The sequence below is a fragment of the Salarias fasciatus genome, chromosome 7 (genome assembly GCF_902148845.1).
Source record: "Salarias fasciatus chromosome 7, fSalaFa1.1, whole genome shotgun sequence".
Classification (NCBI taxonomy): Eukaryota; Metazoa; Chordata; class Actinopteri; order Blenniiformes; family Blenniidae; genus Salarias; species Salarias fasciatus.
In genome coordinates, this window is record NC_043751.1 from 24,279,012 (window position 1) to 24,299,359 (window position 20,348).

General features: G+C 42.6%; 3 protein-coding genes and 1 long non-coding RNA gene across 4 annotated transcripts in view; 1 reads left to right on the top strand and 3 right to left on the bottom strand.

Moving 5' to 3' along the window:
* Window positions 1-20,348, bottom strand: part of LOC115391637 (NACHT, LRR and PYD domains-containing protein 12-like) — a 435,710-nt gene that overhangs the window by 32,183 nt on the left and 383,179 nt on the right. The gene's annotated exons all lie outside the window — the stretch shown is intronic.
* Window positions 2,062-8,586, bottom strand: LOC115391273 (gamma-aminobutyric acid receptor-associated protein-like 2). The gene is made up of 4 exons (XM_030095399.1): window positions 8,402-8,586; window positions 5,837-5,892; window positions 4,249-4,421; window positions 2,062-2,309 (listed from the first exon to the last, which is right to left on the bottom strand). The coding sequence occupies exons 1-4, from the start codon at window positions 8,433-8,435 to the stop codon at window positions 2,195-2,197; spliced, it is 378 nt and encodes a 125-aa protein (XP_029951259.1). The 5' UTR covers window positions 8,436-8,586; the 3' UTR covers window positions 2,062-2,194.
* Window positions 9,391-16,578, top strand: LOC115391268 (transmembrane protein 231-like). The gene is made up of 8 exons (XM_030095393.1): window positions 9,391-9,747; window positions 11,940-12,106; window positions 12,403-12,531; window positions 12,714-12,857; window positions 13,517-13,598; window positions 13,682-13,787; window positions 14,805-14,982; window positions 16,267-16,578. Exons 1-7 carry the CDS (start codon window positions 9,609-9,611, stop codon window positions 14,965-14,967), a joined length of 930 nt encoding a protein of 309 aa, XP_029951253.1. The 5' UTR covers window positions 9,391-9,608; the 3' UTR covers window positions 14,968-14,982; window positions 16,267-16,578.
* On the bottom strand, window positions 17,267-19,073 carry LOC115391275 (uncharacterized). Its single transcript, XR_003931757.1, has 3 exons — window positions 18,954-19,073; window positions 17,974-18,066; window positions 17,267-17,574 (listed from the first exon to the last, which is right to left on the bottom strand). It is a non-coding gene; the product is annotated as an uncharacterized LOC115391275 (long non-coding RNA).

Sequence of the window (20,348 nt, forward strand, 5' to 3'; positions counted from 1 at the left end):
GAGCTGGGATTTTACACCTATGGAAGAAAGACACAGCGATCCATTTTCATGGGATTTTTATTGGTCAGGTCTTCCAGCTACCTCACCTTTTTTCAAATATCTAAAATTTATTTCAGTTTTTAAGTTACATTGAATGCTTTTACAACACTGATGAAATGCAGCAGTCCTGAATCAGCCTGTTGAAGAGGGCTGAATCAGCCCCAAAGTGCACAGATATGAACACAAAGCACGACAGCGGAAACACGCAGGATTTATTTTTGATCTGATTCATCTGCAGCCGCAAACCCTGAAGAGGAAACTGCTTTAGTTTTCAATCATTAATCCATCACTAATATTAACCAGCATTTCTTTTTTAATCATTACAATCTGAACAGAACCTGAAGGACATATTATTAAACACTGATCTATTTTTAAGGGTAGACAGTAAAACCATCCAATTTACTGAAACGCAAAGCTTTTGCTCCGAATGTTTAAATATTGTTGCAATGAATGTGCGATAAACTGATCCAGTAAAATGAGCAGTCCAAAACTGAAGTGACAAATACCAGAAAGAGGATCACAAGAAGTCTTTTAACAAATAATAGTCAAAAAATCCAGCAGAAGTCTGAAATTATACCAAAACAAATAGAAAAGAAGTCCAAGAATGGTCCAGAAGTTATCTAAAACCAATCCAAAAGCAATGAGTACAGACTAAAATCACTATTTGATTAAAACACAGTTTGAGTAAACATTAAAATGAATATCATGCAGACACATTTAAATGATATATGACAAAAATCAGACCATCATCAGCATATGACTTCTATAAAAAATTATCTACACGGAGGTCCAATACGTAAGAGGTCAATCCAAAAGAAGCCAAAAAACAGACCAAAGACAGTATAAACCTGCTCTGAAAGTCTTCTAAAACCCGTCCAAATGTGCTTCAATAACTCAATACAACAAAACTAGTCAGGGTTGGATGTCAGTCCAAAGAAAATCCACAAATAAACAAAAATACCAAATCAGTCATCAAACCCAGTCAAATCAAGCCAAAAAAAGACCAGAAACTGCACAAAACTACATCAAAATAAACGGCAAAAAAGTATTTATCAGACAAAAACACAAAATTCAAGACACGTCACTGAAATTTTGTCAATCAAGTTCTTAAAATGTCCTTATAATAATTTTCAATTTGGACTTTTATATTTTTTTCCCAATAAATGTACGCCTTTAATAAGAGCTTGGTCGTTCAGCTCTTGAATGTTGATTTTGTTTTTGTAGCAGTGTTGTGTCGCAGAAAGAAGTCTCTGGGTTTAAATCCTGCGTGCTTCACCTCATTCAGTAACAAAATGTGCAAATAAAAGACATGGAGGTGGGAGTTGAGGAAGCATCGGCTGACAGGGGGATCGCTCCAGCTTCGCCTTCGTCTCCGGCTCTCTCAGTTATCTTTGCTCAGCGGCGTTCAGCCCAGTGTGGATTCAACCCACAGTGTTAAAGGTACCACATGTCTGATTTCTGCAGTGTCACCGTCGCTCTGTGGGTGGCAGCACTGAGTCGCTGGAGCATTTGGTCTCTCCTCAGCAGTTTGTGACACTCGTTAGCGTCGCCTGTTCAAACCTTCTTTGGGACAAAGACGCTCCAGGGACTCACTGCACCACCTGGTGGCAAACACTGGTAATAACGGCGGGTTAGACAGAGCTTGGCAGCTCGTTGATGGATGCCTCGATAATTCTGAACATTTGAAACTACAAATCAGACATATCATACCCTATGTGATTCTCCTTCCATCGTAACAGCAAAAATCAAACCATGACGGGATCAGGGTGGATGACCGGCATGTGTGTGGATGTTGTGTGTTCGTAGCCTAATACTGCTGCCCGGTTACAATGTGCTTGTGATGCGTGGTGATTATTTGTTTATCGGCAGTGTTCCTTAAAATGGCTTCAGTGACAGAAAGACCGAGTGTGTTCGAACACTAGCAATCCTCTGAGTCTGTCTGCGGAGACAAAAAGTCGTGTGTCGTTGCATTTTTGGTTAATTTTCATCATAAATTTGTCAATTTCTATATCAAAAGTCGACCGGAAACAACAAATGTGTGGATGCATCACTAGTGTTAAACGTGTAAAAGGCTGTGTGTGTGTGTATGTATTCGTGTGTGTTTGTGTGTGTGTGTGTGTGTGTGTGTGTGTGTAGCCGGTGTGGTCTAGCTGTGTTAACCCTTTGTCGTATAGAAGGTCTTGAAGCCGAAGGTGTTTTCTCCGCTGTAGGCCACGTACAGGAAGCCGTCCTCATCCTTCTCCTTGTCGTACAGCTGGCCCATCGTCAGACTGCAACAGACACACACACACACACACAGTCTGTCAGAACATTAGGTCTCTTAAAGAAGCTAAGGTCATCTCAGTGGAACATTGTAGCCTCTTGATATTTCCTGCATTCTAAACCAGGAAGAGATGCTTCCACTGTAACTTCATGTCTCATTAAAAAAGGAGGAAAGACTCTAAAATGAATGAGTCCATATTAAAACTCCTGAGTAACGGTGACGTCGGGGTTGGATGTGGTCGGGTTCGTTCAGCTGCGCTGTCGGGATGTACTGTACCTCCACTCAGCAGGATCAATTATTCATGTATCATATTTCACCCAGCCGGCAGAGAAAGTCCTCCTCATCGCCGTGAAAGCAGTTCGCTCTTTACTGCTGAGGTGTCGTGAAGTGTGGACGTGTTACCGGTGTGACCGGCGAACACGCCGAGCTGTGAGAAGCAGGTCAGATCCTGCAGATTGGCGCTGAACGTGGTGCAAACCGGCGCGTCACAAGAAAGCGGAGCGAAGGTGTGGCTCCACCCTGTTTCTCAGGGGGATCGATTACTGATGTACTCCTCGGTTACACGCTTGGACAAGAGAGTCACGCTTTCTGCTTCCACCTTTCTGGGCTGAGAAGTGTGTGTTTGCCTACAAGAAGCTATAAATGAGTTTGTGAAACATGTGGGAGGATGAACAATCCTCTCAACGGCTGAACTTTTTTAATTTCATGCTGTTAGTGATGATTATCACCCACTGACTGGAGGATATGAAACTGACCCTCCATCAGACCTCTGATATGAACTGTGAAGCTCCCTCTGATGAATGAGGCAAAGCTTTTTGCAGTCCGGCCACAAGTAGCTGGTTAGTATCAATAAATCTCTGCAGCATTGATTCTGACCATAATTAACATGAATAAATAAGAGCATCAGCAGAATGCTGCAGCTTCTTTCAGGAGCAGCAAAAAAAAAAACTTTTTGGCCAAAGCTGATAGGCCCGCAGTGAGAAAGTCGCTGTTGGTTTTGTGTTTTACTGATAACCTGAGGCTGTTTAACTGTCATGCAGACTCCTGCCACTAGTTGGAGATGCAGGACAGAAGTCCCCCTTACTGTAGCAACTACTTGAGTAGATTGCAGCAGAAGCATGATGTAATGTCGCAGAAATATTCACAAAACCTGCGTGATGTATCATCTAGATAGTGAAAACAAGGCAACATCCAAGTGACATACAGTACAACCAGTTTGATTTTGAATGAGCAAAATATTTACATATCATAACCACAAAAATATTTCCATTTTATATAAAGGGACCACAAGTAAATCCAGAAAATGTTTTAAGCCTGTCTTTCCTTGACAGCACAATCTCTCTGGCCATCTGTCTTTACCGTACATGGCTTTAATTCCAATTTTACTTAACAGACAGCATTACAGGGATTATTCCTGATCTGAAGCCCCGTTTATATGACATTTCAAGCGACAATACAACATTTCCGCATTTTTGTTTAATGTCAGTAAATATCCTCTTAATAATTTCACCCTCTTCATCGTCATCCTGTGGCTCATCCCTGTGACGGGCCTGTTTTGGTCCTTGGGCCAGATGCTAGACAACCTTGATATGAGACATCTCTCCACAAGAGCATTGCACGGCTACATTCAGCTCAAGCATCTGCACAAATTAACTTCTGCTAACAGCTACAGCTCATCCTCATTAGATATCATTTACCCTGAGACGCTGTGATCTGAGACGGTAACACGGCTCATCCTTCGGCCGATTCAACCAAATGAAGCAGCCGAAGGCTTCATTTGGTTGAAGCCTCCAGGAAGTTGATGGAAAACATTCCGTCTGAATACAAGGTGCTAAATCTCGGCTGTTTTCTGGGAACTTACGTTTTTTTCTGGAGGACTCGACTCTTTTTAATCAAAATTATTGGTCTGAGATCATCCAGACTGCATGAGCAGACATGTCTCTCACCTGGACTGGGGGACGGTTTTGTCCACGAAGAGGAAGATGGCTTTCTCTGAAGGCAGCTGGATGCGTTTCCTGATGATCCACATGAATTGAGCCACTGTGATGTCCGAGGGCACCAGGTACTTCCTCTTATCGATGTCCACGATCTGAGAGCCGGAGACCTTCTCCACGATCACCTGCAGCACGGGCGGGAGCACACAGACGGAATTTAATGTGGTGGCAGAGGAGCACTTTCTGTAGCTCTGAAAACCTACTCTGGACGTCACAGATCAGAGACTGAATCAGATCCGTTTGTGAGACTCTGGCCTGAAGTCAGAAGAACCTCAAAGTCCGCCAGCTTCTCCTACTGGTTCCAAACTACAAATACAACGTAGACCCTATTAACACGACATTTCATGTGAACCTCTTCAAACTAGTTTACAGCTGACAAATAAAACTAAACTTGAGGCTACTTTTAGATCATATTTCGATTATTTCCAAGCTACATTCAGACTGGTTCTGAAGTACTTTAAATCCACATTCTGATAGCATTTGGGTTATTTCTGGACTGGTTTTGAAATGCTTTCAGAATATTTTTGGACTACTTTCAAGAAACTTTGGTAGTGGTTCTCAGACGCGACAATGCATCGAGCAATCACAATAGGAGGAACGTCCTGCTCCCATTAACCAGGTGCAGACGAAGTAGGTGCAGGGATTGGATTTAAAAAGGCATTGTCCTCCACACAAAAGGCTCCAGGTCCGATGCCTCACCTCTGTGAATGCAGCATGACCTCAGGCGTCGGCCCTCAGGCCCTTATATGCTCACCTCCTTTATTTCTCAGGGTGTTTAAAGCTTTTGTTGGGCTGTGACAGGTGGACTAAACTTTAAATACAGTGTAAATAAGCAGCAAGGGACTGTGTTCATTTGAAACAATACATCACGATGGAGACAATTTAAGAGACAAAATTGGGAAATAACATTGACGCCTGGGACCCTGGGCCACCTGGAGGGGTCTGACGGTTAAAACTAGATTTGTAAAAGTTGAAGAAGAAAAAAAACAAACTTTTGGCCAACGTTTACATGACAGTGTTGCAAGTGAAAAGGCAAACTTTGGTTGCATTTTGGGTGTCTGTTTACACGACACTGGTGCTTGGAGCCACTGTGAAATCTGCTCCCAAGGAGGAACTTTGTGACAATGCTCCGACTCCGCCTCTGTGGAAATGGGGCGAAACGCAACTTTTGGAAAACAGTCAGGTTCTTATGTTCTTTGTGTAGACGGTAGAAAAGCTGCTATTGTACATGCACACAACGACCGTGGAAAATAGTTCCTTCTGCACATGGTCAGTAGATGGACCATAGTGTTTCTAAAATAAGGAGACCACAGGACAGAAAGAGGTCAAACCTCAGTCACCGTCTCCTCTGACTGAGCAACACCTCCCTATCTCACCGTATGCTGATGACTAACTACTGTGACAGAGTTTATCCAGTCGAAGATGAGCTGTTGCCTTACGGTCACTTTCTCTGACCCTCGCTCCTCATCCGTCACCCTTAAGCCAATAACACCTCCCTCTCCTCCCCCTCCCCTCCCCTCCCCCTCCTCCATCCACTCACCGGTACTCTGTCGGGGTATTTGTTGCGTATTTTGGCCGACTCCACACATCGGTGCTCTGAGGGAGAAATGACAAACAAACAGGAAGGCTGGGATTAGAGGGAGGAGAGAGGCCTCATGGGAGATTGGAGGGGGGGGTTGGATGGGGCATTGGAGGTAACTGAACACTCAGTCAGAATGTGATTGTTTGTTCCCGTTGAGGCGATGTAAATGTGTCTATCATTGTCAGACAACCCTCACACAGGCAGTGAGAGCGGGGAGAGGACGGGTGAGGCAGAGCAGAGGGGCAGAGAGGTGATAAAGCCTTCCATTTACGTGTCTTCATTAGCCCAGATAAGAGGCCTACTTCTTTAAGTGCCTCTGTGGGGCAGATGCAGCAGCAGGATGACTTGCAGAGGTGGAGAAAGCTCTGAACCTCACAGCTGCTGTGATAAGACTTTAACTTAACTCCACCAAAATACAGCTTTTGTACAGTAACCTGAGTGTAATTTGTTTGATAAATTTGAACCCAGGTCTTGTAATGTAATGTTAAACTCTACCCTACTGCACTGCAATCCAGTGATAAGTACCCAGCTGTACAGCTAATGACACAGTCAGGGACAAAAGGCAAACTATCCACCCTGAGAAGAATGAGCCCGCCAGTCTGAACCAAGGACTAAGAAAACTCTGATTTAGATTGGGTGAACATTGTGTTTTTAAGTGAAAACACTAAACTTTCGTTGTGTTTTGGGCGTCTGTTTACAGCACAACAGTTTTCAGGCCTACTGAATACAAAAGTTTTTGAAAACAGTCCACTCTGACTCCATCTCTGTGTGAATGATAGAAAACATAACGTTATGGAAATACTCCATCTCTGCGCAAACAGAGCAAACTGCAACTACTCATGAAGCTGACTATGTTGTTTTCAGTGTTCTGCTGTTTCTGTGTAAATAGTAATTTTCAAAACTTTTCTGAAACAAACAAAAATGATACACTTGCTCTTGAAATGTGTCAACAGGGCCTTACAAAAGAGCAAAATCCTCCACAAAAAAGAACGAGAGGTGGAGAGAGATATTCACAGGTCAGAATAAGTCTGGGTATACTTATCTGAATACACACAAATCTAATTCCAGATGCACAGTTTAATTGGTGCACATGACCAGTAGCAGAATGAAGCTCCACCGTTATCTTTTTTTGAAAACTTCCACCTTGGGAGCTGTTTTCAAAAAGTTTTCTCTTCAGTAGCCATTTTCATGTAAACAGACACCCACAGTGCTACAAAAAGTTTTGTGTTTTGATTTGAAATTGTTGAGGTGTAAAACGAGGTCTGGGACTGTTGGCAGTGATTGTTGGAAAGGTGACAGTGGAATTGAGAAACAACAGCTTTTTTTGGAGACTCTCTGAAAGAAACAGCAGATTAGAAATGGGGCGAAGGTTGTTTCGGTTTCTTAAGAGCTGTGGGATATTATAGCAGCAGCTTTGAGAGAATGGAACAAGCTCTGCATCAGTTTCAGTGGTCAGGACTTCCTGTGCAACCTCGAGAAGCTGTTAGCCTGCAGCCTGTTGCAACACTAACACTCGAGGTTTCCCATATATATGCAGAAAACACTAAATCAGTCTGGGACAAGATCAGGGGGATTAATGTGACGTAGCAACAACGCTTGAGCATGAAGACTTATGGGGTGATTACTATAGTCATATTTGAGTCTCTAAAAAAAATTGTGCTTCCAGTGTAAACGTCTGTCTTCACCTCCAGGGACTGTGTGGTTAGTGCACAGCTTTCAAAACACAAAGTAACACTGTAGTAGAGCTCAGTGATTATACACATCATGATATTACAGGACCTAGCTTGATGTCTGATGTTGAAACTCAGGACTAAATAACACAGGGATTCTCTCTCATGGCAAAAAAAAGGCAATCCATCCAGGTACGAAGACATTTCGATGTCTGAGCACACTCACATATATTACACAACTCCAGGTACACGCTCACAACTATGAATATCAATGCGCACATTTGATGGTAGACTGACAAATATTCCACACATAATGTTTCTGCAACACACAAATGTCATTACAGTGACACAAATGTCAATACACGCACAAGTCTAATTACTGACACAAACAGAAATATCCTCACACTAATCTCATCGAGCACACTCGAATTTCATCACAGGGACAAATATAGCACACCCAGAAATATCAATATGTAAATCAATATATCACACAAATATCTGTTCATGCACTGAAACTCGAAAAACCCAAATATCACTCCACTAAAGGAAAAAGCATGTGACACACATATCAAATATCAATACATCCAAATGCACACATGCACCTGTGCACACACGCTTCCATAACAGCCCCATGAACCCTGCAGGACGAAAGACGCTGATGCATCGACGGGGCGTCTGCAGGGGGCCGAGGCTGGCGTGCACACGCACCCCGCACATCCCGCACCGTGTGTGGGATGAGACTGCATAACATCTCCTGTTTCATAACAACTGTGTGTGTGTGTGTGTGTGTGTGTGTGTGTGTGTGTGTGTGTGTGTGTGTGTGTGTGTGTGTGTGTGTGTGTGTGTGTGTTACCCAGGGAATGGTCCTCTTTAAACATCCATTTCATCTTTGCTGGTTCCCGCACTGAGGCGTGACGTGCTGGCGGGGAGAGGCAGAGCTCCTGGATCCGCGGCCGAAGTCTGCGTGATGCGCTCAAAACGCACAAAAAGCGAGGAAACACAAAACGTCAACAACGTCGCGCGGAGCTCTCAGCTGTGCGTCTAACGGGAGCTGACGTCACCGTCTACAGAGAAGGACGGCGGCGCGTTCACGGACCCTCCGACCAACTCGCACAGGAAACATGAAAAGTGTGACGCCATTATGTAGTGTTGTATTGAAAACCACTGCGGGGCTAACCCAGGATCACCAAGACCCGAGAATGCCAGAAATCAAGACTTTCAGGGGCCAAGAAGACCAACCCAAGACCAAAATCCTGAAAATGTTCGACTGATTTTGACTACTACTACTACTAGTAGTAGTAGTGATTAAAGTGAAAAACTACAAAGGAGACTCGATATGACAAAAAAAAAAAAAATGCTACAAAATAAAATCGCCTTAAAGTCACCAAAAATAAGCAAAAACCAGGTTACCAATGCTATAAAAATAACTATAAATATGTCTTTAAAAACACCACGTAATGCAAGATCAACAATGAGAAATGAAACGACACAACAGTGTAATAGAAATATACCCAGACACGTGCAGTCAACCCACAACCAGACACTGCAAAATAGAAAAAGATGGCCACAAAGTTACAAAACAATCACAAAGAATCAAAATGGATACAGATATTCAAAACACTGCAACAAACACAAAGCATCCACAAAAGGAACGCAAAGCATCAAATCAGGAGACACAAATGTCTACAAAGTGATATAAAACGAACAGACAGTGAGAAATAGAAGCCTGTAATCTAAAACATGAATGTATTTGGAATCATCAATAATCCGCCTGATGCGCCTGTCTGTTGTGTCCGTGAACGTAGCACGACCGCTCTGTCGCCACGGTAACCGCGGGACTCCAACATGGCGCGGTACGTGCGGCTTCGTTAGCTGACCGAGCTAGCGTGAATATCACGTAATTGTGACACTTTCCGCGAAAGAGAGCGCTCCAATGAGCGGTTTAATTCGTGATGCGGTTGGAAGGATGTGAACTTACGACTGTTAAAGTGCGTTTTTTGCCCTTTTGCCCACGCTACTCCACGTTGTTAGCGCCTGTGCTATCCTTCTAGCTTTAGCCTATGGCTTTCTACGATGTGTACTCTCACCCGGCTCTGATCCGGTACCGGACGAGTGTGTGCACTAAAGCCACACTGTTCCTGTTTCTGGTTCTATGTCTCACCTACATCTCACCGCTGCTGGTTGCTTACAGGAGCCAAGGTAGGGATTTCCATTTTTATTTCTATCACGCCGAATATAACGGTCATCTCAAGACACCTTTATAGAGAAAACCCCACATTTCCAAACGAACAAGTAAAGGAGACGGGGGGGGAAAGGGAAAAAAAAACTCCCGTTTAACAGGAAAACATCCGCAGAACCAGACTCAGAGGTGAAAACTTTCTGCAGAATCAAAGGAGAGAGAAATATCTCGCCGATTCACTGTAAACATGCTGCTCATGTACAGTTCACAACAATCAACTTGCAGGTCATTTAAAAGTGCAAACGAGTTCTCATTCATCACAGAGACTTTTTGAGTGCAATCGGTCCCACCACAGATTCATTATAAGTGACCATTAATTTAGGTTTGCTTTGGTCGTTATTTCAAATGCAATGCATATTCAGAGAGACCCAAAAAATAAAAATTTAAAAAAATCAATCAATAAAATGTAAAGTGGAATCTCACAAAATCACTTAATTTTCCCCAAAGAATCAAAACACTACACAAAACCTCCCAGAGCCAATGAGAATGCATTTAAATCATGGCCATATTCAGCGAGGAAATAACTTCAATAAACATCAGTATTTGTCCCTATGTGCAAATCTTGTGTGATTTCATGTATTTTTCATTGTCAAACAGACAGTGATGCCCAGTACCACTGCTTCTAGTACCTGTTACTGCTCTCTTCAGGTCCACATTCATCCCCAGGTCATCCCTGACTGGTCTGGGTGAGGTCGATGAGAAAATACTAGTCAAAGTCAAATCAAAATCAGTGAACCTGATTCATATGATACAACTGCTTTGCTTTAATTTTTTTGAATATATGTAATAGTTTTTGTAAGTTTATCAGTCTGTTAGCCATTATCACCCTGCAGAAATGGTTAAAATGCAGAATGTTGACTTTTTGGAACATTTGTGTTTTTTTGAAGGGCAGTTTGAATAAATACTAAAGAGTGGTCCGTATAAGTGGTGTTGTGTAAAGAAAGAAGTATCTTTGTATAATGCAGCAACACTTTTCGAGCAGAATAAAACAATTACTTTAGCTATCAGTGAAAAAATAGTGGGATTCATTTTCACTCAAAGATGAATGCAAGATTGAAAAGAGGATATTTGTGTTGCAGCACAGCAGGTCTCCGGTTCACCAGGAAGCATATTGAATGTTTTTGAAACTGATAACTTCCTGTTTCTCATGACTAATACCAATAATTGATCATCTTTTCTAAATCATGTGTGGAGTTCCAGCACAGGCCTGAGGTTAAGTGAAGAAGAACTAAACATTATCCTCTGAATTATTGACACAAGGGAGCATTAGTGAGTAAGAAACTGAATCATTTGAAATGTTGTTTTTTGTTAATGGTTCCAGTGACTGGCAAAGGTTTTTTTTCTTGTCAGTGTTAGTGTTTTTCTTCAGTAGAGCCGATGCAAGTAATAATAAGTCAATCACGTTGAAATGGAGGATTCCAACATTTCTAGACTTTTGGATCTGTCTTGTTTCTAGAACTTGTCTCCTTTCCAGTGTTTTCCCAATGAACCTGTTGACAGTAAAGCTCCTTCAAACACGTCCTTCATGTGTACCATTTGTCAGACCGGGATCATTCACTTTCATGATGATGTTTGGTTTTCTTCTTATCAACCCAATTCCATATCATTGCTTCTTCTCACATCAACAACCTGTCACAGGATGAGTTCAGGACATAAGGTCAGAGTTGAACGCAAGCACTATGACCTTAAGTCCTGGACTCACAAGCAACTATGTGCACATGAACTTTTTCAGTTCCTTGAACAGAAGGAAGTAAAAGTGATGCAAAGCAACACATTAGCAAGATCTAAAACGAACTAAAATTCCCTGTTAGTAGGTCAACAACCCAATACTGAGATTCTGCTTCACAATCAGAATCAGATTTTATTGCCAAGTACAGTTGCTCATACAAGGAATTTGCTGTGGTGGAAAAACACCAAGGCAGCCATTTGCGGCACCCTGTCTTGGGCGATCAAAAGGTGTTGTTGCTTGGCCACCACAAGAAAGTAAACCGCATGCTAACTTTTCTGACACCTCAACTGCAAACATTAAGAAAACGGAGCTGGTGTGAATCAGGAGCAAGAGACAGAGAACTGTTATTTTTAAGAACAAGCCTGAAAACACAAAGACATTGACATCAAGGTCACAGCAAAGCTTCTGCTCCTGTCGCCTCAGGTTTCTGGATCAAAAGGAGCACGTACGAGGAGCAGCCGGTGGTCAGATTTCAGTACCAGATTCTGCTGGTGGCAGCGACCAGCACTGAGGGAGACTACCTAGCCTGGAGCACCTTCCCCCACCTCAACAACATGCTGGGGCCCAACCTCAGGATCCCCACCGTCTCTGTAAGCCGCTGCAGCTGACATCCAGATTATTTAGTGTCTTCCTCCCGCTAACTGACATAACTTCAGTTACTCTTAATGAGTGAATCGGTCATTAAACTGGCCCATAAAGCCCTGTCAGCTCAGCTCGTGCTAACACTTCAACAATACACCTGGCTAGCTGCTTTTTACTTTCACTGACCTCTCAGTAGCACCGCTACATGAACTGTGACCACTAACTGTTTCAGCATTGCACAGGTGCAGCAGATCCCTGCAGATTTGAGGGTCACTTCATGTTTTCATGTGAACTCGGCCCACAGGTGAGAGAGGAGGACCAGAACCAGGACGGGAAGTTGGACCGGCTCACCTTTCAGCTGCAGCTTCCTCTGAAACCTGAAGAGCAGCTGTACAGCATCCAGCTGCTGCTCACCTTCAGCTACCAGCTCTTTGTGCGCATCCCACCACACACACACACACACACACACACACACACACACACACACACACACACACACACACACACACACACACACACACACACACTGTCGTCATTATGCTGAAGATGAAGCTGTGTGGGATTCTCCTGACAGACGAGTGTCACACTGCGTTGACGCTGTCTGTGTTTCCTCAGCGGATGTCCACGGTGGTGATGCAGAGCCTGGGCTACCTGCAGCACTCGTCTCCCGTCCCCGGAGCCAGGCTGTGGGTCAGCGGAGACCTGAGGCTGCAGCAGAGGACGCCGCTGCCTCACCGAGGACTCTACGATGTCTACAACGTGAGAACACGCACCTCTCTCTCTCCGTTTGGACGTAAATGGTGTGTTTAATGTACATTGTTTAATTGGCTCTGAGAAACCTTAACCACAGGTTGAATCGCCCTGCATCTGAGAATCAGAAGCAGCAAAAGTACTCACATTACTTTCTAAAACTTAAATATTTAGGGGAAAAAAAACAAGTCTCTTCTTTATAGAAGAGACTAAATGAATTCCATGTAAAACTTTGATTTTGGAGGTAATTTTATTGTTGATATAAAGACATGAAATCTCGTCACTCAGTCACTATTGATGTAATGTGATTACTTGTGCAGTTTCAGTAGGGAAAAGTGTTCTCATCAGCTGTTTTGATCCTTTCACTGTAACTGAATTGTCCTCATACAGCCACACCACATGTAAGGTGCAGCTTGAGAAACTGTAAAGATTTGTCTTCACATGGAGAGAAGAGAGGATTTAGTTAAAGTTTTTTTAAATTTTGTTGTTTCCCACTCCTGCTGAAAACACAAACAAGCACAGGGAGAACATGTAAACCTCACATAGAGATAGAGAAAGAGATGACGCTTAACACTGCACCACAGAACCATCTCCAGTGGAACTCCAGTCATTCAGTATTAGTTGCTGAACAGTTTGAGAAACATGAACGTCTCTGTTTCGATGCGCAGGTGTCAGTGATCGATGCCTCCAGCCCCTTCGCAAGCTCATACGACCTGGAGAAGATCCTCAGGAGCTACCAGGAGAGAAACCGTGAGTGCAGCTGGACTCTATCAGTGTCTGAACCTTGCACTGCGATGGGTTTCATCGCTCCTCTCTTTGCTCTGTCCTCACAGTGACCACAGTGCTCTCCTGTCCGATGCCCGTCTGGACTGTGGGACGAGCTGCAGGTTCACCGTTTGAGCTCAACGCTGAAATCCGCTACCCTGTGGAGGTCATCAGATATCCTTTAACAAACACACTTTAACTCAGAAAGACTCCAAACTGACCTCAGCTTTCTGTTAAATATACTTTTTATGGCAAAACTCCACAAAACGCCCCATATGAGGCTTAAGATATTTTTATTGTGGTAAAATCTGCTGCACATAAATGAGTATTTACAAACATTGCAAATGAATTGATGTAGATCAGGGGTCATAACAATCCAGATAATAAAAGATGAGGAGTTCCATGGTTTGGGAGCAGCAACAGGAAAGCTTTTATCTGCTCTGAAGTTTAAGGCCATCCTCCCTTAAATGTCACTGAGATAAAAGTGCCACATCAGCGTGACAGTAGAGAGAAATTTGATACATTAAAAGTAAATATAGAGAAAAAAGGAGGAACCACATATATCAGATGAACCAATTATTTTTAACAGCCACCAGAGTTCTTCCTCTTAGACTGGATCTGAAGTACAAATGCCTGATTACCGGAATATTCTGCTCCACTGTATCAAATATGAAAAACACGAACAGATCAGAAAAGAGAAAAAACACTTGGGTTAATATGTAAAAGAGTACCAACGATTATCACCAAAAGAAGACTGAATCCCGACAACTATCTGTTACCACAGCCACCCTTTTTTCTGCTCCTGTTATCTGTAGAATAGCTGTGGACACTCAAATCTCTTGGCTTGCTTCCTTCCTGTACAGACAAAATCTGTTCAGTGAGCCTTTTAATAATTTTATTTTTAGGCTAATGCTAGTTTTCTACGTTTCATGGCAGCGTTCTGATATCTCAGAAAATGTTCTCTTGTGTTCATATCATATTTATGTGAAAACATATGCAAGCATATAACATATAGTTCATCAGATCCCCTGCAGGGAATTGAAAAACATTGGCAGACACTGGAGTCATGAGGTGCAGGTCATCCCAGGCGAGCGACGGCGTGCAGTAAGGAAGCAACGAGGCAATGTCAGGCAGGGAAAGAACATGTCGGACAGCATCGCTGAGGTTTGGCCTTGACATCGTCTCGTCCACCTACCGGCCCGGTTTCTGGGAAACCATCAAGTTCGCCTGGATTCAGTACGTCAGCATCCTCCTCGTCATGCTCTGGGTCTTCGAACGCATCCAGAGATTCGTTTTCCAGAACCAGGTTCTACCAACCGTACCCATCCCCGTGGAGAAGACGCACCGATCGTGACGCTTCCACCTGCCGGTACTGACCCTCTTCAACACGCTCTCTGTTCGCTCCATGTCTCAGTTCAAACAAAACCTCACTGGTGGTGTCTGACTCAAACGCCACTGAGATCAGACTAACCTGTTTACCTTTTGGCTCAGACAGCTAAATGTGTTTCATGTTGCTTTTTTATGTATGAAAGCAGATTTGGATTGAGCATTAACCTGCTGTCGCCTCCACTAAGAATAGTTCCTATTCAACTAAACTCCTGTTTACTGACTGAGGAGTGTCTGATTAATCCTGAACTAGTTCAATCCTCCTGACAGCAGCATAAAAGATGTCCCTCTTCATATAGTATCAGGAACCAAAGTTAAATAGAGTCTGTGTAGCTGTGATGAGCGTTATGCGTTTCACAACACAGGGATAGATTATATTAAACGTACCTTTACCTGGTAACTAGCTACTTTTTACTTCCAGTAACTTGTACCATAACTACTTGTAGGTAACTTGCACATAAAGCACTGATGATCAGAAACTGAGCCACATCTGTTTTGAATATTTGGAGTTTAATTTCGACCCTCTTTCAACCAGCTCGTACTGGAGCTCCACCCAAGCCTTTAACTGTAACACAGCATCTACCGGTTAAGCGGTTAACTGCAACGCAACATCTACCGGCTGCTGTGAGAGATAACCACAACAGCACCAGCTGTTATCTCTGGGTGTGGCTGATTTAAAAGGCTCATATTATTCAGTTTTTCCACAGTTTCAGATGTTTATTCCTTCACTGTGGCAGTTCTACGTTTCCAAATGAAATAAAGGACTTAGAATACTTCACTTCCACTTAAAAAGATAAGTCAGGTTGAGTGAAGCTGTATTCGGAGTGCTACGGTGGTGCAGTGGTTAGCACGCTTCCTTCACAGTCATTCTGTGTGGAGTTTGCACAGTCTCCTTGTGCGTGTATGGAATTTTCATAAGGTGCTCAGTTAGTTAATTTGTGATTCTAAGCACAAATCACTCCTTGTGTTGTCTGTGTGATGGGCTGGTGAGCATTTTAAAAATGTGAACGTCAGAGGTTCTGGATCTGATCCCAGCTGACTGAAAGCAGGTGTGAGCAGAACATCACAATTCACCTCCAACACATCAGAAAACCTCCGAAAGCACAGCGAGAACAAAGTCTGCACAGAAAAGATCCAAACTGAGGACATTTTCATTATAAAGCACGACCTTACCACTACACCACTGTGGCTCCGCATTTTAATTCTCCCCAGTGTTACGTCAACAAACACACTGAGACACTCTTTGTTTCATCTTTTCTTTCCACAGGTTCCTGCTGTCGTCGTCCTGTGATGGATCTGCACTGACTCTTTCTTTCTGAAAAACACTCCTTTTTTCTTATTTTTACTATGGTTTTCTAGCAAAAAAAAAGTTTTTATATGTTTGTACATTTGACCTTTTTTGACAGGAGACATTTGACAGTCATTGACAGAAATTTGTGATAAACGTATCTTTAGAGTAAAACTTAATAAATAATTGCTTTAAATCTATATTGTGTAAACAGAAAATTTTTTTAGCTGTTTTTTGAGCAGGGTGTAATCGTTAGGTGGGATTTTGTTGGTCCTGATGAATTGGTGACCTCTGTAGTGTGTGGCCAAAGTCATTTATTCATTCAGAACTGTGACTTTGGACCTCTAGTGTGTCAGCAGTAATCGTAGAGTATTTATTTTACTGTTTGGGTGATTCATGGAATCAAGGCTATAAAGTCACAGCTTGATTAAAAAACACACACACACACACAATCAACACCTCCGGCCTTCATAATCGGCTTTATTTTTCCTCTGGGCTTCCACGCAGGAGAGGCAGTCTGCAGGAGTTTGGCTGCTCCTCCTCCTCCTCCTCCTCCTCCTGACTCACCGTCCCCGGGGATGTTTGTTAGTCAGTGGGTTTGTTGTGTGTCCTTCTGTCTGTTGGCCCATTAGAACTGGAGCCAGACAGTTTGGTGAAGGAGTCGCACCCTGTGAGCTCAACAACCACAGCTGCTGGTTCTGCACACAGCCCCACAACTGTTTTCCACACATATGAAACACATTTTAATAAATGGGTCAGTGATGCCTACAGACTTTTTTACAAGGATTCATAAGGATTTTTGGTAACACTTTACTTGAAGCCCCTCTTTATAACACATTATAAGTAGTTATAAACACTAATACATGATCACAATGCTTTATAACTCACTATACAGCAGTATACAACATAGGATTAAGGTTAGGGTTAGGGTTAGGGTTAGGTCCTGGCATTGTGATCATCTATGAATGTTTATAACTATAGCTACACATGTTATAATGGCATTATAATGCTTTATGAATGTACTTATAATGTGTTATGCAGGGGGGCTTCAAGTAAAGTGTTACCGGATTTTTTTTTTCATGTTAGCTTCATCTTCAGCTTGGTTGCAGTTCAAAATGTCAAAATGGCCAACAGCAACACAAAAACCCACTAATGTTATTTTGAAGTGTACACACTAGGTCATTAGGTACACCTGTTCACGTGCTTCAAAGCCCGGTAAACTATGAAAAATACTTGAGTTTAATACATGAAGCTGGAAATGAAGTCTACTCCTTGACACGGTGAGGGCTGAAAAAAAGGTGGACAAACCAAAGTTAACCAGAAATACTCTATATGAAAGTTGTCTGAATACCTTCAAAACTAGTTGGAAAATGGTAAAAACAACAAACTACTTCAAAATTGGTCCCAGAGAAATTTTAAACTGATCGAAAACCATTTCCGAACTGGTATAAAACCATTATTAAATGTAGTCACACAAGTCTCAACCTGACTGACAAAAAAGCAAAAACAGTCTACTCTAGTCTAGAACTCAAACAGTTACAAAATAATGATGTTCCAAAGCAGACCTAAAACTAGCCCAGAACTACTAATGAAACACACCAAAACTAGTCAGCAAAGTTTTTTTGTTTTGTTCTTTTCTCCCAAAGAATGCCGTGATGAAATCAGAAATAGTCGTAAAACCAATACCAGAGCCGTGAAGTCTGCAGAGTGTCCTGAGGTCAAATCTTCATCCTCTTTGTCTCCATCCAGACGGGTCGGTTTTGGTTTGGGCTGTTGGGCCTCCGAGGGCCAGAGGACAGGATATGAGTGTGACACACAGGAACCAGATGCATCCTATTTCTTTTCACAGTGTATTATTTTACTCTCTGAATGAATCTCTGTGATCATTTCATTCACAGAGACAGTGGGAGGAGGCTAAACTATAGTTTTGTTGTGTTCGGGTTAACATTAAAAAAAGCCCATCATATGGTTCCTGCCCAGGAAAACCAGCCTCAGCCTCTGAAATTAGTCAGAACACAACTTCTCCACAAGGCGTCTAACAAGCCCTCTAATTGAACTGCACAAGGAAGAATACCGGGTAAATTTGGAACTGCCTGAATATACCCGTCTCTGTGTAGACAGCCGAAACGCTGCCACTGTGTGTGGCATCGAGATCAGAGTAAAGAGTTCTTTTGCACATGCTCAGTAGATGAACAAAAACGATGTTTGCCTCCAGAGTGTCGTGACTTCCAGTCCATGTTCTCCTGGACTTGGTAGTTTTAGAGTTGACGGTCACTGTAATAACAGTCCAACTTGGTCATCTGTCCATACAAATGTCCGTGTTCTCTGTTTTGTTAGTGTTTACTGCAGAATGTCGTCAAACAGAGGTCAGTCCATGTCCACAATACACTCACTCACACCACGTTCTAAAGACCAGCTCCGGACCTAAACCAGGTCCCTGCCCAGGTCCTGTAAACCAGTTCCCGCAGCTCCAACATTAACAGACAGAAACCAAAACACTTTTTTATTAATTCCACATTTTAAATGATGTAATGGAGTATTATTTTCAGCGCTACAATAGTACTCTCATTGTTGACATGAGTAAAGATGCTGAATGTATCATCCAGAGGTGTTTACCAGAGTTCAGGATGAGAAGAGTTATTTGTGTTGTTGGTTAATTCATTTACCTCCAGCCTGGTGCTTCCAGGGTCCCTGGGGACCCGGGGCTCCTCTGTTGGTAACCCAGCCTCGTCCTCCATGACTCAGCAGCTCTGGGGCGCTCTGGGCATCTCGCCCGGTGGTGAACATGTTGTCTGGCAGCACCGGGCCGCCGCCGCCCCCCTCCAGTCGGGACACTGGCTCTAGTCCCGGCTGCTCCACAACACCCGGACTCCAAAAGGTTTTTAGGTCTTCTCCAAACCTGATCTGACACTATTCTGAATAAAACCTCTCCAGAACTTGTTCCAAGACGAGTAAAAGACAATTTGAAAACTATTTCAAAAACATTAAGAAGTAGCCTCAGACTAGTCTGAAATCACTCAAAATCTAAAGTCAATTATCAATTCACGCTAATATTAATCTCACAGTGAATGAATTTCACTTATTTAGCATTTTACTGCGTCAGTTGTCCCAGAGCAAAAATTACTAGAAAAGTACACAGTAAAAAGCACTTCAAAGTATTTGTGCAGGTTATTTCACCTGTTGACTCCAAATCGCTTGTGTACCAATATTGGTGATTCAAACACAGTTCTTTATATTCACTTTTAATAAGCATCATTATTAAATCAATAATTTATCAAAATTACAGTGGCTTGACTGCCTGCCATGAAGTGTAGGCTGGCTTGACTGCAGTCATAGTTCACAACTTGTAAAGGAGCCCCTCAAAATAAACCTGGAATATTTTAAAGGTACTTCAAGATTAAATCTTAGGCCCCATTTTGCTGCAATGGTTTCAAATAAAGATGCAGAACCACACATAATTAATAGATGGACAATAAAAATAATGGCGGGCAGTGTCTTATTTCCCTCCTTGGACTTGGTACTTTTAGAAGTAAGAGTCACCTGAATTGCAAACCAACTTATTTGTCTGTCCATCCGAATGTCTGTGCACTCTCACTTTTGATGTTCAGAACAGAATTGTTTGCGTTAGGCATGGGTGTGTGGCTTCATTGCACAAACAACAAATTGGTGGTCCAAACTACATGAATTGCTGTTCCTGTGGAAATGGACAGAACTTTACGTTTCTGGAAAGAAAACGCAATTCTGATGCATTTTTGTACTTGAAAACTGGTCTTTAAGTTCTATCAAACCAGTATTAATACGCCTTTAAACCAGTTAAAAACTAGTTTGACAACTGTGGTAAAATGGGCTTCAACAAACCTTGAAAAGACTGATGTGTGTAATCTTTGTTTTGACTTTGGACAAAGGTTCTTGGTGTCAGTCCAGGTTAGGTTTCAATACTACTGGACTGGTTTTAAGCTAGTTATTGGATTAAAAGATAGTTTTGGGTTAGTCTCGGATTTAGACTGCTTTTGTGATGGTACTTTGACTTGTGAGGGAGTTCTTTTCATGATAGTCCATCC

Bases quoted from the DNA above. Each gene is read 5' to 3' on its own strand.
- LOC115391268 (XM_030095393.1), top strand. From the start codon at position 9,609: ATGGCTTTCTACGATGTGTACTCTCACCCGGCTCTGATCCGGTACCGG. The intron at 12,532-12,713 runs GTGCGCATCCCA...GTGTTTCCTCAG, and splicing joins CCTTCAGCTACCAGCTCTTT to CGGATGTCCACGGTGGTGAT. The intron at 13,599-13,681 runs GTGAGTGCAGCT...CTGTCCTCACAG, and splicing joins GAGCTACCAGGAGAGAAACC to TGACCACAGTGCTCTCCTGT.
- LOC115391273 (XM_030095399.1), bottom strand. From the start codon at position 8,435: ATGAAATGGATGTTTAAAGAGGACCATTCCCTGG. The intron at 4,422-5,836 runs GTGAGTGGATGG...CCCGTGCTGCAG, and splicing joins AATACCCCGACAGAGTACCG to GTGATCGTGGAGAAGGTCTC. The intron at 2,310-4,248 runs GTGAGAGACATG...TGTCTGTTGCAG, and splicing joins AAAACCGTCCCCCAGTCCAG to TCTGACGATGGGCCAGCTGT.